Here is a 17810-nt window from a genome sequence, read left to right on the forward strand (position 1 = left end):
ATTGCATCAACTTTTTGCAGAAATCGCTGGGATGCTTAAGTTCAAATGACTTCTTCCATGCTTATTGTGTAAGCAACTCAGTTCAAATAAACCGATTTAATTTTACGCTGAATCTTTAGTTTCAGTTTTCAAGGTAAGCAATCCATTTCCAAGGAATTATAAGTTGTTTTCTAATTTATAGACTTCAATATATCTATTAGACCAAACTGTATTTTTTCCGTGTAAAGTTCACCCGCCATTAAGCTGCAAAATCGCACCAGCAGAGCTGCAGCACCGCAACGACAAACAACAATCTCGTTTTCAGAAAGCAAACGCTAATGACAAAATGCTAAAATTTGCCCAGCACTTGCCAGTGGCGGCGGGGGGAAGGGGGCGTGTCTGGAAGCGCGGCCAAAAACCGCACAAGAGCGAGGCATCCATTAATTTTCGCACAACCGCAAAATTCAAAATTGTTTATAAAGCTACGCAGGATGCGGCAACGGCGGCGGCATCGGTGACACGTGCGGAGATAGAGACAAAGTCCTGCCGACTCTCTACCTTAACCCATTGGTGGCCCCGGCTAAAATGCGAAGCAGAGTAAAGCAGAATCGAAATGAATTTTAACGAGTCCGAGCGAAAAGTGTCGGCAAGTAAGGCACTTTCTTAGCGCAAAATAGCTCTTGTGGTTAATCCCTGTAAAAGTATGAAAAAATAATACAAAATCTTCCAAAGAATTTTAATGATTTTTTTTTGTGTAACTATTTTGCAATATTTGCTTAGCTTTTCTGAACGGATTCGTAATTAGCTGTTTAAAACTATCCCTGAAATAGTTGTAAGTATCGTCATAATTTGTTGCAGTGCACTTTCTATTTATCTTTGCAATCTCCGCCCAGAGGGTCCGCTGCTGGGCTACTAAATTATACGCAGCTCTGCAGGGGGGAAATTTCCTTCCACTGCCAAACTCCTGGTTTTGGGCCCGATGCGTGGGCCAAGTTTTTAGCGCGATATCCGACGGAGCTTCCTCTAAAATTGCGAACAAATTACGCAGAAAACTATTATCGTTAGGAGCATATGTGACGCCGTTAGATAGAAAGCCAAAGGCCCGATCCGGAGTCCCTGCCAGCAGAGCTGAAACCATCGCACTACCACTATCCACTATCCAGTATCCACCACCCAGTACCCACTCTCCAAACTCCATCCTCCACCCTGCACCCCGCTCCCTTTCCCTTCCACTAACTCCAAACCCATTCGCATGGCAAATGACTATGACAACGGCGCTTGAGTACCTAAATGCAGCTCCAGCTCCGGGATGCCCCTCTGCTTTTTGGCACACTCTCCGCACGCTGGGCTCGCCTGTTTAACCCTGTCGCCCGGACGGAGCGAAGGTGTGGTGCGTGGTGTGTGCATATGCAATAACCACCAGCACCACCACGGGCACCGCTCATCCACCGTCGGAGCCGTCACAAATGGAGGAGCTCGCTTATTGTCTGCTTTTGTGTGTGCCCCAAAACCAGGTCCTCCTCCTCGCTCGCCACCTCCACGCCTGCTGGCTGCGTGGAAATTGCTTTGCCATGTTAATGTTGTTAGTTGATTTCAGTTTTGGCTTTCAAAGCCGCCGTTGACCCGGGGAGTGGACAATAGGGTCACAGCTCCGCGGGTCGCGGATCGAGGACACTGGGCGTAGGGTTGGATTTCAGGTGATGCCAGCAAAGAGCATTGCCAAAATTTTTAAATACACGTTACCCTCAAAGAACCAGTTGGGGACACATCACAGCACAGAGAAAATTAATTCCAGAAAAATGTGTAGCATCAAAAGTGGCAGAAAAACCTCAAAGGACAACAGTTTAGATTAAAAAAAAAGTTTAAAAACCCAATTATTCCATTTCTAACAAACATGAAAGATATATAATAACCCCATGATTGATTGATATTATAATGGCATAGTTTTTCCCGAGTGCATGCCAACGCACACACTCATATGCAGTATCCGTGTCTTTATGCCTTTGAGTTATGAGCGACATTCTGCTTTTGGGGGACGGGGCGGCAGAAGCAGCAGCAGCACATCCACCCACTTTTAATGGTAATAAAAACTAAAGCTGCTTTTGAGCGGTCATGAATTCGCCGGCGCTGCTCTGCTGCTGCAGCTGCTGGCGGCTGATGTCCATCCGGCGGTGCGACAAAATGGCCGCTGTGCGCAACGGAAGTGCACTAAACTAAACTAAGCCAAATTAATTGCCAGCTGTGGTTTAATGTGCCAAACAAAACTTTGATTGCGCCCCCAGATACGGACCATCCGAGCCGGATCATTTGCATATTGAACGCAGTCCGAGCGGACGGCTCGGAAAGCTTCCACTAAAAACATGAAGGATTCGACACGAAAAGCTATTAATTCCTTTCACAGACTTTATTAAAGAACAAGGCACACAGCCTGTTCGAAACTGCAATAAAACCGACCGAAACTTAACCCAACCGGCAAAACATCTAAAACCGAAAAAACAGAAGACCTAGAGGTCTCGCATAAAAACCGGACGAGGAGGAGTACGGCAGAGCGAACAGTGCGGGAAAATTAATGGTTCTGACATGGAATTTTAATAAAAATGCTTGCGTCTGGATGGCGAGAGGTGAAAAACTGGCCAGATGCAGGCTGCTAATGCTCCGGCCACCGGGAGAACTCAACTGCACTGCCACGGAAGCTGCTTCTACTTCTGCTGGCGCTGTCATAATGCTGCAATTGTTCATTATCCACTAATGAACAAAAAGTGTGTGAAAATCTCACAGACAAAAACCTAAATGAAGAAAATGCCGCACAGCTCGCTCAGAGATGAAAAAGGAGCAGCGGCGAATGACACACAGACGGTGTACTGAAACTGGAGTCAACTGGAGGCAAAGGAAGGCCTGGAACACGTTGCTCTGTCAGCAGGCAAAGAGTCAGTGCACAGTAAGAAAAAGGAATTCTATTTTTATTTACCTTGCAATAATTTAAATTTAAATAGTGCAATGTTCTACAGAGATAAACCATTTGTAATAATTTGCAAACTTGGATTCATTTTAATTAAATAGTGAGATATATACTGAACAATAAATAGAATTACCTAAATTGTTGAAATACTTTAGAAAATTAATTCTCTTCCATACATGTTTAAGTATCCCCTTTTTTGGCACAGTGCAAGGTGGATCCAAGCGGCAATGGCTTTAATTTGCGCTGCTTCTCGCACGTTTTCTTATTTGCCATCTGTATTGGGGCCAGGACGCGAGGGACTGGGAATGGGGATAGTTCCAGGGGCCGTTCTCTCTGAGGGTCGGCAGACGTAGCTTTGAGTGCATTACGTGGAATTTTTGAAGCACTTAAGCTGCGCCATAAAATGCTGCCACTGCTACTGCTGCTGCTGCTGCTGGTGATGCCGTTTGCTTTGCAGCAGCCCGCTTTCACATGTGACAGTTGCAGTTGCTGCCTCCAAGTCCTGGGGCTGCTGCTCCTGCCTTTGGTTCTTCTGGTGCTTTTGGAGCTTTCGGTGCCTTTGGTCCTTGGTGGGTCGCACGGCGCTTTTGTCTGCGGCGTTTTTGTTCGTGCGGCATTTTCTAATGACAATTGTTTTGCAATATAAATTGCACAAGTGCGCAATATTTGCCTTTGTTTATGCGAAAACTTCAGCATTGCCTAGACTCATGCGCCTGACACCTGCCACCTGCCCACCGAAACAAAAAGCAGAGGCACCCGGAGATATAGAAGATATAGGAGAAAGCCAACCATTTGTCTCGCTTTGCACGTCGCTCGGAGCCAGCCCCCAGCTCCACCCCCCCTTTTGGCCTTTATCTCGGCCGGTCGCCTTCACAATTCTCTGCTGCTGTTTCTTGTTTCATTACGCCGACTGGAATTCCCAAAAGCCAAAGCAGCAGCAGTTGCATTCAATGGCTTTTGTTGAAGTCGTGATATTTGCTAAATTAAATGACGTGAGTTATGAGATACGATTTCTTGACCGGGCTTTCGGTTTCGATGCGCAGGCTGTACGTAGCACACATAAAACAGTTTAATTTGGTAATGGTTCCACTACAAAATGAACTTACGCTTCAAGCTGAATTAAATAAATTTGTGAAGCAAGATTACAGTTTATTGTATGTTCTTTTGGCTGAGGAAGGTATATTCCTTTAATTTAAGTAATCTCCTTTTTTAAGAAAGGGTCATTAAATAAAATTTGAGACAATTGACATTGAGCTTAGTTGATATCTCGACGGAACAATTTCTTCACATGCAAAGGGTGACGAATTTATCCTTATTTGCATATCATTTCGCAAGTTAACGGTGAGTGCGCTTACCACAAACACACACTCCCACACAAACACACTCACACACAAACACACACACTGAAAGGACGCGGTTCAGTTAGTGGTGCGTGCATGTTTCTGCGGTGTTGGCAGCTGAATGTTGGCAGGCTGTCCAAGGCGGCTTTTAAAATGCGCTCCGAGCACTGCAAATATGTAACATTCTGCTAATGTAAATTTATTGTTAAGCAAAAAGTGGGCGGCAAGAGGAGGTGTGGCCACGAGCCACGTTCGCTGGTGGGGTCAACGCGGTAACCGCAGCGGCAACACCATTTGCACCACCTACGTGTCCACTAAAAAAAATATGCCCCCTAATTATAGAGCACTCTACTTTAGTTTTAATATTAACCAGATACTAAATGATAAAATAAGTTAGGTAAATAGATATAGTGTAAGGGGAAAGTAAGGTTAGAGATTATTAAGCGAAAAAACCCCTAATCCTAATACAATTTTATATTTTTTCAGGTGCACCGCGACAGTCACCTGGCAAGTGCAGTGGCGCACAATAAATCTAATTTGCGTCGCATTTAATGACTTTGTCCAGGCCCCGGCTTGGGCCTCAGTTGCCAACATCAGCGTGAAAATGGCGAGCGCCTCGAATGCTGGCCCCTAACGAGGCACTGGGCGGATACCTGGCTATTTGACCAGGTGGGCAGGGGATGGGGATGGACACGGAGCTGTAGCCGGAGCAGCGATGACATTTAAGCCGTTGTTGCCGGGGCAATTTGAGCCAGCCATATTTTTAGGGTGCGGCGCAAAGTGCCTCATAAAGTAATTAAAAGCGTTAATTAGAATTATGTGACAAAGTTAATGCGCAAATTGTAAATTAAACAATGCGCGAAAAAGTTCTTGGCTTCTGACGGTTGCCTCTTTTTGACAATTAAGCCATCCAACTATGATCCGATTGTCTGCTCTACTAACAACCCCACTTTGAGTAATCTCGACGGACTCTTTCATCAAAGAAAATTCCGCTGACTAAGCGATAAAAAATATATTTTCAATAAATTGTAGCTCATCTGACAAATGACTGCTGGAAACGTGGGCCTGACAAGAGTGTCCCCATTTCAGATCTCTCACAAAAAGTACACATGACGCGCATATTATATATATCAACATTTACATATGAAAAAAGTAAAGAGAAGTTTTTTTCCAGGCTCCGTGAGTCGGTGAACATTTGTTGCATCGTGATTTGGCTTATTTCTACTCTTTGATAAGTACTCCTCCACCTCCCAAAGCAGAGAAACAAGAACACAGCCTGATAATCAAATGGGAGCAGCCAAAAAAAAAGGTTTGGGGGATAACAGAAATGTATTGGAAGTTTTTACGCATATGATTTTGAGTATTGAAAGGCTATATAAACTTTAAAACTCTGTGTACTTAAATGCTTTTAGTACAAAAAACAAAACAGTAATGTAGTTTCTTTTTTTTTCAGTATTTAAAAAGCACGTTTAATCTAAGAATTGGTCTAAAAGAAGCTGTGCATAAACACCGCTTAAAAAGCAGGCAGTTCCAAGACCCGTCTACATATTAATGGCTTCGCTCTTGCTGTACTTCAATATTTTGCCAATGCCATGGCATTTTGATTTACAACCCACTGAGCAAATATATTTTTAAATATTTCCACAGAAATAAATTCTCTCTCGTGGGTCCAGCTAAGCGATCCTAATTTGCTTTGTATTCCGGACGGGAGGCATTTCCCCAACCTCTTCAGACATTCCCACTGTAAGGCGTTCATTTCATTTGATTTCGTTCCTTTTCATTTTTGGATACGCATTTCACGAGAAATGATTTATTAAAATTCCACAACGCAGCAGTTGAGAGATGAGATCCTTTCGCAGAGCCTCAATGACATTAATAATGGAAATGCCTTTCAGTCGTCTCTGTCCGTCCGAAGTCCCATAAGTATGCAACAGTTTGGCATCTGGCTTTAAAATATTTACGGTCGCTTCGGCATGCATGCTAAACTTTGCCAGCAATTGACCTCGGTCCAACATAAACAAAAAGAGGCTAGCCGAAAAACCAGAAAGGAAAATTCATTCGCTTTGCCAAATTATTCAAGACCGACAACTCACGGGTTGAGTTGCATAAAATATGCAACAGCCTTTGCAAAATCAGCTTCAAAAGCCGAGAAATTTCTGTGAGTTCGATTCTTAAGTTACTCGCCACTCGAGCTGAGAGCATTTAAGTTCACATAAAATTATGTTGTTGTGGTTGGGGGACCGGACCATCTTGATTTACGTCTCCCCTGAAACCAGACTGAATCTTTAATGAGAAGCCAACTAAACTGGTCAATGCTCAGTGGTCACATCGTGCACAGAGAAAATTCATGGTAAAAAAAAATGGTTTTATGCGAAATATACTTCTCTGAATACATAAGGGTGTTCCTGTTTTTCAACAGTGTAGCCTTGTTGTCATTCTTGTGGCTGTACCTTTGTTGCCTTCCATTTAGTAGCCGCCACACGAGCGCAAAAAGGTGGAAAGGGATATTACTGTGAAGGACTTTATTTGGTTTTGCGGCACTTGGCTTTAATTTCTTCGGAAAAGTTTGGTTGATTGTATTAATTGTTTTGTTATTCTTGGCAGTCAGTTAACCGAAAATTGTAAATTAATTGCTTGGAAACCAAAGCCGAACACACAAAAGACATGAAAGTGATGTGTAAGAGTGTGGGATGTAATTATTATCTTTTCATTTGCATAAAACTGATTACGAGTTTTCCCTGCTAAAAATTTTTGTCGAGGCAACTAACTGCCAGACGGATAATTGCTATTATCTGATTTCACTTTATGGGCCAGTTATCGAACGTATGAAATTTATGGCTGTAATTTACATACTTTTTATTTAATTTTCAGTTTTCTATAACCCAATTTCAAAGGACGATAACGAACAGTCGATTAAAGTAAACTTTTGTTATAAATAACAAGAAAATAATTTTATTTACATATAAGCGAGCAACCAAAGGACATCACATATTCAAGCCACAAATTGCTTGGATAATTATATCAATAAATTTGATCAAATATATGTAATACAAGCTAAGGCAGCCCTTGTTGGCTTTCATTTCCTTTCACATATTCATTTGACATTTACAAATTTTTCATTTGCATAAACTAAGTGCACTTAAACTGAACTTCATTTAATTTTCATTATTTCCAAATCATAAAATTCTTTGTTTGAGAAAGAGGATAATTGAAATCAATGTTAGCGTCTATTACCGTTAAGAATTTTAATGGTTTCATCTGTTAATTTTAATTAAATCCAGTTAAAGCAAACATTTTAGATAAATATTATTGAAGCCCATTCAAACATCCTCTTACAATGAAACGGATTTAAAAACATATAACAAAATAAAACAAAAGTCTTCAACCAATCAAAAATTGAATCGCATTTTTGGCTTACAAGCGCAACTCGCACTCGTAAAATATAGAAATATAATGCTGAATGATGCCAGCTGACGCTACTGTTTTTGGGTGTATGGGTGTCGTACTTTATTACACTAGCAGGAAAACGCCACTAATAACACCAATGCAGCAGCACAGACAAAAACAATAAATAAATAAAAAGATGGCATGGCTTTGTCATTGCCGTTGCCACAGTTTCGGCTTTTTCTCCATCTATTTCTGATGCTGATGCTTGCAAAACCGCATCGGTCCCTCTCAAACACACACACACATGGACAGAAACGCCGCACAGCACACGTTGAAGTTATAAAACACACAAAAACACAAAAAGGGGGTACATTTTTCGCCTTTATTTGTTTTCACAACTTTTGTTCGCGTGTGAGTGAGAGAACCTGTGTTATATTTTTATTTTCGTTGCTTTGAATTCGTCGCCCCAGCGAAAATTCCCAGAAATTTGTCTTCACACGCCTGTCAAACCGTTGCACCGCTGTCATCTATTCGCTAGGCTTAGCCCTAGTACAAACCTCACGTAGAGAAATGAAATACGGCCACTACACAACCCTTAACTCTACAAAAATAACTAGAAATTACTTTTCTAAAAAAAATCATGACGCATTAAAGGTATCCTACTAAAATTATGGGATACAATATTTGCGAATACGGATCATTGTTGAAGATTTTCTTGAAATAAAAATTAACAGATATTTTATAGATTTTATTTTCAAATAAAAGTACAGGAAACGTCTGTCAGAAAACTAATAAACTAAGTCGCCGGATATTTTTCCTTGTGCTGCGATCTGGAGCCCACTTAGTTGGCATGCGCGGCCACAGACCAAAAAGCTCGTGTACGTGGACACAACAAATTTCTGGTTCTGAATTTTTACAAAGTTTGCACTTTTTTCGGGGCGCAGAAAGGGTTAAGGGGCTTAAGTGGCGGGTGAGGGCCATGTTTGTTCTGCCCGCTGGACATTTGGGCTTCCGTTCGGTGGCGCCTTTGTTTGCCGCTACCGCTGCACGATTAAAATGTGCTCGACAAAGGAATTATTTAATACACGTTTCACCTTTTTGCCCAAGATTTTTATTTGCACTGTGTCGCATCTGGGGATCCGCATGTGTATCTGTGAGTTTGCCTCAAGCAAATAGCGTGTTGGTTACACATTTGTGTGCCCGTTTTTGGCTCTGCACAAATATTTGAGAGCGAGCAGCGAGTCGCGTTTTGCAGCAGCTGAAAATATAACGTATACGCAACATTAGCATGCATACCTGTGCTATTTGTATAGATAGTGTCGGTGTATGTGGAACGCTTAATGCTTGACGGCGTGCATGACTTTGATATAGGCGAACTTTCGGCCCATTACAATAAATGCAAATGCTGAGCAAACAGGCAACACTTACTGCAAGAGTTCCCCGACGCCCGAACGACTGGCAAGCCATAAAAATACACAGAGGCGCAGGCATAAAATTTATTTATTCAGCTTGCCAAAAATCCCACAGATAATAATTTCATTTACGCATTCCCACGAACGCAAGCCGAAACTGAGATGCCATAAAAATCAACAGAGTTGGCAAGAGCGATAAGTCTGCCATTATTCCAGTGCCGGGTGAACAGGTGAACAAATCTCGGGAAGCAAATTGGGAGGGGGTGCCATTAAATTAGGTACAGCAAGTAGGAATAAAATCACAACAGGCACACACACGCATCAATTCAACTTTAACTACATAAAAAGTAATGCCATAGCAATGGCTGTGCTTGCACAGAGAGAAAATAGCAGTCAAATAAACCATTTTTAGAAATATATTTCTTCTATTTTATTTATACATGTTTTTATATGCTCAAAAACATTCATATCTTTATATTTAATCATATACTTTTCTATCCAACTGAATTGGAACTTTTCTCTGCCTGCACTCTCATAACCTTACGTACTTTTTATCATTGCCGCTCCAGCCATTTTCAGATTTTCCACTTACAATTATGCATAATACAACGCTTATCGCCCACCCAATTGCCCGGAGAAGCTGGAGGAATGTGGAGGGGGCCCTGTTCTATACATCCGTGCACAGTGTCATAATCATCTATTAGCAAGGCAAATCAGTGGATGGCCGACTCGATTCGCTCCACTCTACTCCATGCGGCAGGACATAAGTGCAGCATCATTTCCGTTACATATAAATACACTTTTCTGGTTCAATTGCCGCTGTTTGGCCATGACTTGGCCGGCTTTGGCGTTGGCATCGGCATCGGGAGTCGGGATAGGGCTATATGGTATCAATATCGATATCGGGCATCTTCCGCACGGCAGTCAACAGTCAACGAGCGCAATTTAAACTTGTTACGTGCTTCCAGCGTCGTCATGTTCTCGGCGTAATGAAATGTGGAGCACAGATATACACACGGACTGCTCCCCAGTATCCAGTATCCAGTATCCAGTATCAGCAGCTAGTCAGACACGGCAGCATTTTTCTGCCTGATTTGAGGATGCCCTCGTCTCTGGCCATCGAAGCGTGCCCTTTTATTACTATCCCTTAAGCAAGGATACAGTCGAGTCATGCCTAGTCTCCCCATATCCTCATGTGCTCATCTCAAGCTGGAAGTTATGGTTCCTTCTTAATCGCGCAACTTGCCAAGAAATTGGGTAGTCTTTCCCCCTTATCGGTGATGATTAGCATTGTTTGAGTAACGCCTCGCGTGGGACACAAAAATCGTTTAAGTTATCAAACCGAATTTTAAATTTTACTTTACAAATTTTGGACAAAATAAATCATCTGTTTGCTAAAGAATATCCTATCCCAATCAACGGTTCAGTAGAAATGCAATCTCCCAGCGGTGATCCACATATTATTTTAACATTTCAATAGGAATGCCAATAAATAACCAATTGATGGCAAACAGCGCTGCGAATAAAGCAAACGATATAATGGAATTTTTAAACTTGAACTCGATGCCATAACAAAGGAGGGCCGCTCATGAGCATTCATTCATCAGGCCAATCAATCTGCGGGCGAAAAACTGGCAGATGCAACCAATTTGAAATAAACTATGCACAGACACCTTGCTGCCACGACCGAAGCCACGAAGCCATCACCTCGGCACTGGTTTGCCGTCCATAAGTTAGTCCAATAAATTCCTTTCGCCTTTCGCTAGGCCAGCGCCTGATTGCCAGGCAGCCTTTGATGATAAATTAAACCGTGTGTCTGCCGCTCGAATTTATTATGCGCCAAAACGCCAAATGGCTGTCAGGGATCTCTTCCGCGGCCGCGAAACCTTTTAAACTTTAAATCCGCATCAATGCATCATCGGTGAAAGCCGTGCCAAAGTAACAAACTTTGCTTTGCTCTGCTCTGCCGCGCTTCGGGTCGCGATTCTTTCTCCGGTTACCCCGCTGCCATAAATTGCGAAAGTGGCTTTGCCCGGGACCAAGGATCTGGCCTTTCTTCGCTGCAATCCTTTGCGGCATGTTTATGCGCTTCACACGCCTGTCTTTACCTGGCGCGTCCTGGCTCCTATTCCCTGCCCTCTGCCCTCTGGCGTATTGGTTATTAATGTTTATGGCCGCACGCTGTCATCATTTGATCTGTGCCAGTTAGTTGGCCAATGCAATTTATAATTCCATTACAATAATTCATAAGGAAAGACAAGCACACCTTGATTTCACCATAGAAAAATTTGTACATACATTGGCAATTGGAAATATAAATACTCTGGTGTGTTGAATTGAAACAATAACTTTTCATTCTATGCATAACGATATCTTACATACCGCAATAAATTACTTTGAGGGAAAAATAATATGCTATTTAGTTTGGGCTGTTACGGATAGCTCATAAACATAGCAATTTAGTCAGGGTCTGATTTTCAAAAACTCGTTTTGCCAGTGCAAAGATGTCACCCCATTTTGTTTTCGAAAGGCTTACGTTCGATTTAGGCAGATTTGATATTGCTCTATTTGCATTTCGTGCTTTATTGCTTTTATATTGGCTCATATTTCGTGTTTTGCGGAACGAGGTGAACTTGGCCAAGAGTCCACCGGAGAAGGGATGGCTGAGTCGACTCGGGAAGGACGAAGGTTGTAAATTGCGACAAGTTGCCAACGGGGCTTTAAATTTCAATATGCCAGCGATGGGCTGTATGTCATCGAATGACCGACACGACCACACCCCTTCCCTTGTGCGGGTGTGCAGAGCCGAAAATTTATGGCGTAATTGAAACCGGAAACTGCAACGTTTTGTGGTGAATTTTAATAAAGTTTGGCCTTTGTGAGTAGTTATTTATTGACAAATAGCTGATAATTTGATTTTGTGCCAATATTTAAAAACAATGCGACACACACGGGGGCGCAAAGATTTCCGAGTGGGAGGAGTCGATTTAGGACCCAGGCCATTTTGTATGACTCATGTTCAGATTCATTTCATAACGATTTTTTTCGTTTCACAATGAAAGGTGACAATGTAATTTAATTAAATGTCAGTGGGGCGTACGGTTAATCTACTTTAGAATATTGTGTGATAAAGATATAAATTGAGTTATTAGCGGTTGTTTTCACATGTTCGATCATCTCCGAAAAAGTGCATATTAAATAAATGATTGCTATAATCGATCTAAAGCATAACGACCATTATTTTTTGTAACCAAACATTAATAAAATATTACTAATCAAATCCCAAGGCGACAGATTACAAAAGGTGGCCGACTTATGAGTTATCAAACTTAGTATCATTTCCACTCCAAGCAACCATAGCAAAGAGGATTGCAGAACTGTTGAACTGTTGCCTTGATGATAATAATGATGTTTTTATAACCCGACTATGTCGACTATATTAGAAACAAACAAGTTCACGCACAGGTTTAATTCAAGTTTAAGCCAATAAAAGAAAAAACCCCCTTCTGAAGAATGGACAATCCAACCTCTCCGTTGGTTAAGCATCATAGGGTTGCAGCTTATAGAAAGCAGAAATATTCTCCCTAAAACAACAGTAGAATTCAAGCTTACACAAAGAAAACAAAAACTTTTTTTACCCACTTTCTTTTCACCTCTACACTGAATATTTTAAATTTTAAATTGATGACAATATAACACATATTTTAAAGTATATTTCAATGCTTATTATTTTACAAATAATATATTTGTGCAAATATCAATGTATAAGCTCATAAAATGTTTGGTATTATTTCAACATCCATCGCAATTTGTAATATCCAACCGGCGTAGGCCATAACATCTGTATAAATTATTTCATTTGTTTGGTTATTACGCCAGCTCAGGATTCCGGTTTGAAGAGAAACTTTTGAAGAAGTAAGAATGCTTTTGGGGCTTCCTTCGCTCTCAATGGGTACATTGGTTACTAGACTGGGGCAAGGATAGCAAAAGGTACGAAAAAAGCAAATGAATCTCTCCCAATTGCTTCTTTCGGGCTTAATTTTTCTAATCTTGAAAGAAGATTCCTTGTGTTCTTTTTCCGGAGTTACCTCGATGCATATCGGTTGTATGTTCTGCTTATATACGACGTCCGGGTCTAATCTGAGTAGTCCGACGTTATGCAGGCTGCTGTTTCCCGAATATAACTTGTGGATGAACGCCATAGCTACTTGTTTTTCTTCATATCTGCTACTTAAATTACTGTTCTTGTTAAACGTTTCGTTGAACTCTCCCAAACGTACAAAGCTGTTAATAAAATATGTATTAGGTGTGTTTTTTAATTTTTAAGGTATGGCTTACATGTCAGTTTGGTTTTCTATGCAACTGGCAGATGTCAGAACAAATCCTAAAAAAAAATTATTTTTTAACTCAAATAATATGATTTCCGAATATATACCAACGTTTGTTAATTAGCGTGCCAGCACAGATAAAAGTCCCGTTTTCGGCACTGCGTATTTCTACCATCCAAGGAAGTTGACTTAGTGTATTTTTAACACGTCCGCAATCCGGCTCCAAATAAAGAGCGAATCCCTGGTGAAGCAAAAGCACAGAACATAAAACTGTCCACCGTGCGGCCCCCATTGTTCCAAGCAAAACGCTACTATACGACTGATTTTATGCGGTAATCTCCGTTCGTATTTTTATAAAAAGTGCTTATCTTATTTTGAAACAGGGTGTACATTATTTTTAAGACCTAGGCTTATCATCGAATTTTTATTTACCGTTTCAATGAAATTTGTTCATTTGCACTGCTTATTTACTTTATGATATTTTAGAAGCACACAATTTTTAATCTACAAGCTAAACATTTAGAATTATATCAACGTCTAGAGCGTTTGATATAATCCAGTCGGCATAGGCTAAAACATGAGTATAAATAAAAGCATTACTTGTAGAATTCCGATAGCTTAGGATTCCATGTTGAACTTTTCTAATAATTGATTCAAATTTGGTTGGAATGGACAACGGCTTCCCAATAGACCCTCTTGGTAGGCCAGCGGAGCTTGTCGGTTTAGAATGCATCTTTACACCCGACAATGAGTTGCTAAGAGATAACGTTGGAAAAATCTTTTGGGAGTCTATCAGTATGCATATCGGTTGGATGTAAGGCTTATACTCGACATCGTTTACCAATTTTAGCAAACCTATATTATGCTGATGGGAGTGTTTGGAGTACATCTTGTGTATAATCCGCTCCAGTACATGGTGTACTTCATAAAGTTTACCACGTAACGACCCTTCACACTTCCCCAGGCAAACAATGCTGTTACGGAAATAATAATTTTATAATTTGTTTTATACGAGGGTTTTATATTGACTATGACTTACAAGGGTCCTTGATTTTCCAAGCAACTTGCAGTCGTCAGGACAATTCCTAAAAAATTATGGATGATATTCAAACTATCTTTTTTGTTAAGCTAAATGACGTTTGGAATTCTAACGTTTGTTGATAAGCGTTCCAGTGCAGACAGGTCGACGATTCGTTTCACTTCGAATTTTAGCTACCCAAGGGTTGGGGTTAACCCTATTATTATATAGACCACAATCCTGCTCCAAAAACAAAGCCGACCCCTTCTGGAATAGCAGCAGAGTCAAGAAAGCTATCAAGCGTGAGGCAATCATCACGGCGTACAGAAAGTCACTGCCGAACGGATCTGAACAACAACTGGCGCTCAATTTATTTATAAGCTTATCGGTAACGCATCTCGGAAACATTTAATTTTCTTTATTTGAATTAATAATAACAATGTCGAGCGCCCGAGGAAATATCCAGTCGGCATACGCCGAAACATTAATATACACGTCAGCAAATGTTTTGGGATTGCGATGACTAAGGATTCCCTGTAGTTCGTAGCGTAGTAAGGGTCCAAATGGAATTGTTCGGGTCGAAGGACTCCCAATAATCACAGAATCTAAATATTCTTTTTCCTTATCACTTGCACAACGGCTGCCAAAAATAACCTTGATCGAGCACCAATCGCCTATTCTGGGCTTCTCGTTGAATATCTCATAGCTGTAGGCCCTGGGTTTGTTTTCCGTGCTTCTTGAAATGCATATCGGTTGTATATGTGCCTTAAATTCAACTTCCGTTTCCAGCCGAAGAAGGCAAATATCGTGCTCAAAACTGCTGGCCGAATAAGACTTGTGCACGAATACATTTGTTACATACAAGTCCTCATGACTGTTATAGTTTCCTAAGCGGACGATGCTGTTAAATAAATTTCAATTATAGTTTTTGACCTTTCTGTAAAGTATTTTCACTTACAGTTCCGTATGGTTTTTTATGCAACTTGCAGCTGTCAGGACGTAATCTAAAAAATATTTTTCTTTTGTATTAAAGATATACCGACAATATGGTGCAATAAATACTTCGGTTAATAAGGCTGGCAGCGCATATTTTTTTTGAATCTGTTCGAATCTCTGCCAACCAAGGTGGGGAAATCCATTTAGCATCGAGATATGGATTAATGATTCCACAATTGTCCTCTAAAAATTGGGCCGATCCGTGATAAGAAAGCAACAGTACGAAAACAGCAATCCACCACGCGGTATTCATCTTTCCAACCGTATATTCAATGGAATACTGATTTTCGTCGCGAGCTCAGTTTGAATTTTACTTTGAATACAGCTTATCATTAAATTTTGCAGTCCTTTTAAAGCGGAAGCACAGACTAACCGCAAACAATTAAGTTGCAATTTTTGAATATAGCAATTTTTTAGGTAAATTACCTAAATCAACGACGAGACTTTCCGGAGTGGTATTAGTCAACCAATTTAGTCCTGCATAATTTTTTTTTTTTTTATGTTTAAGTATTGAGTTATGAAATGTTTTGTTTTAGTAATTAAAGGGTATTATATGAAGTAACCCCAAAGTACACTATGGTAAATTGTTGATAAGAATGTCAGCTCCGCCTATAACAACATTTCTTATCTTCTACAATTTAGAAATTTCTGGTATGCTGGGAATTCTCAAAATTTCCGTTTAGTAACATTATTTGTCTGTGAGTCATGGCAATACCCGAAACAGAAACCGTACTCTTAGGTCAAATTAACGCTCTCGATTTAGAGGAACAATAAATTATTAAAATATTTTCAGTATGGCTATACCATTTGTGTCGTCATTTCTATACTATACACTCTCTGTCTTTTTAAGCTGGTGTTTCTGCCGAACTACGTTCCATAAAGAACAGTGACGGATCGTAAACTCAAAAGTTGGTTGACAAAGGGCAGTAGCAAACACAACAATCGCAACATCAATGTTTGAAGATGAGCGACATATTATAAATAGTCAGTGACGAAAGCATAAAACCAAAAAACCGAGAAGCGACATTTAGGAATCAATTCTCTCTCTGGTTTTTCTTTAATTAGTGGTAAAATCAAATGAAAATATATTTCACAAAATTACTATAAAAATCGTAACATTTATTTAGCAAACTAGAACTATCTCCGGGGTGTGCATAAAAAAGCAGGCAGGAACTCTAGTATTGTTTCATTACAAGTTTTTTAAAGTTTTCCCAAATATATGTGATAAGGTGGATTTGAATGTGATGGTTTTTGATTGTTCAATTTAAGTAAAACACGTCAAAGAGTAGAACCTTTATGTCGAAAGTGTATATCAAAAAGCGGTTTGTCAGCAAGGAAAGAAAAGCGACAGGAAAACCCACTCCAAATTACCCCTAAACTCAGCACAGAGAAGTGGGGAAATGGAAAAAAGGGAAAAGGGGCAAGAGTATAAGGTAAACGACAAGAATACGATTGGAAAACGATTTTCATTTCTGCAGCTAATATGAGCGACAAATCTAAGTGAAGTGGGGCAAAGTGGGCGTGGCTATTACACATACACTCACACACACACACCATGCAAAGGGACAATTTCGAAATCAATATTTATGACTGCCCCAGCAGATTTATTGCAATTGGCGAAGAGGGGTTCGAATTTCTCCCCGTTCTAGTTGAATTCTCTTCTCCATTTCCAGTTTTTCTCTGGTCGCTTTAGTTGCTTTTTGCCGAGCTCACAAAATAATAATATCCCGTGTTTGATTTTCGTATGCAAGCGCATATCTATTTATTGTCTCTGTAGTTGTGCATTGCTTCGTTTATGACACTGCAGCATTTGATGATTTATGCATTTTAAACAAAATGTCAGCAAATGGACGTATATAAAGGAGCTGGCATTTTTTGCCGTCGTATACATTTCGTTTCTTCGCCAGTAAAATGATCAAAGAAATTCCAGTTGGCATTGCTTTCGAATGGATACTGGAGCGGGTGCAACTGCATTCAATAAACACATATGCAGTCAGTGCGCCTTTGGCGACCACGCCCTCTCTTGCTACAACATCAGAGCACCGAAACGAAATAATTGGATAGTATTTAATTTTAATTCTCTTAATAAACATCCATTTAATATTTGTTGGTAATTTTGTTGCATACAAATTCACAAAGCTTGCTGATAATTGTAGGTAATTAATAACAGTAATTTTCGAAAAATAAAAATTCAAACTTATTAAAAACTAGTTAACGCATGACCAAAACATTCAATTTTTTTCTGTGTGGCTATGTAATTCCATTTGTTGGTCTCGGGTTGTGTTGGTGCTTGCCAGCCAAGAACAACTTCAATTGAATTATGAATTTCAAATTTCAATTCTAGTTCTTTGGCTGCAACGGCAACAATAACAAATGCATAAACAAACAGTA

At 40.3% G+C, this 17810-nt stretch overlaps 1 protein-coding gene and 2 long non-coding RNA genes across 3 annotated transcripts; all 3 read right to left on the reverse strand.

Annotated features, from left to right (window-relative positions):
- Positions 1-10268: 10268 nt before the first annotated feature.
- On the reverse strand, positions 10269-13575 carry LOC122320715. The gene is made up of 4 exons (XM_043208908.1): positions 13517-13575; positions 13416-13461; positions 12867-13361; positions 10269-10362 (listed from the first exon to the last, which is right to left on the reverse strand). Exons 3-4 carry the CDS (start codon positions 13277-13279, stop codon positions 10269-10271), a joined length of 507 nt encoding a protein of 168 aa, XP_043064843.1. The 5' UTR covers positions 13280-13361; positions 13416-13461; positions 13517-13575.
- Positions 13576-13823: 248 nt separating this feature from the next.
- Positions 13824-14730, reverse strand: LOC108102281. The gene is made up of 3 exons (XR_001772155.1): positions 14558-14730; positions 14445-14490; positions 13824-14379 (listed from the first exon to the last, which is right to left on the reverse strand). It is a non-coding gene; the product is annotated as an uncharacterized LOC108102281 (long non-coding RNA).
- A 154-nt stretch (positions 14731-14884) lies between these two features.
- Positions 14885-15667, reverse strand: LOC108102270. The gene is made up of 3 exons (XR_006245817.1): positions 15486-15667; positions 15382-15427; positions 14885-15324 (listed from the first exon to the last, which is right to left on the reverse strand). It is a non-coding gene; the product is annotated as an uncharacterized LOC108102270 (long non-coding RNA).
- Positions 15668-17810: the final 2143 nt, after the last annotated feature.

This window comes from Drosophila ficusphila, unplaced genomic scaffold (genome assembly GCF_018152265.1).
Source record: "Drosophila ficusphila isolate 14025-0441.05 unplaced genomic scaffold, ASM1815226v1 contig_791, whole genome shotgun sequence".
NCBI classification, from domain to species: domain Eukaryota; kingdom Metazoa; phylum Arthropoda; class Insecta; order Diptera; family Drosophilidae; genus Drosophila; species Drosophila ficusphila.

Coding starts and splice junctions, on each gene's coding strand:
- LOC122320715 (XM_043208908.1), bottom strand. CDS start 13,279: ATGGCGTTCATCCACAAGTTATATTCGGGAAACAGCAGCCTGCATAAC. Junction 10,363..12,866: donor ATTGCGATGGATGTTGAAAT/AATACCAAACAT, acceptor CAAACAATGCTA/ATCATCACCGATAAGGGGGA.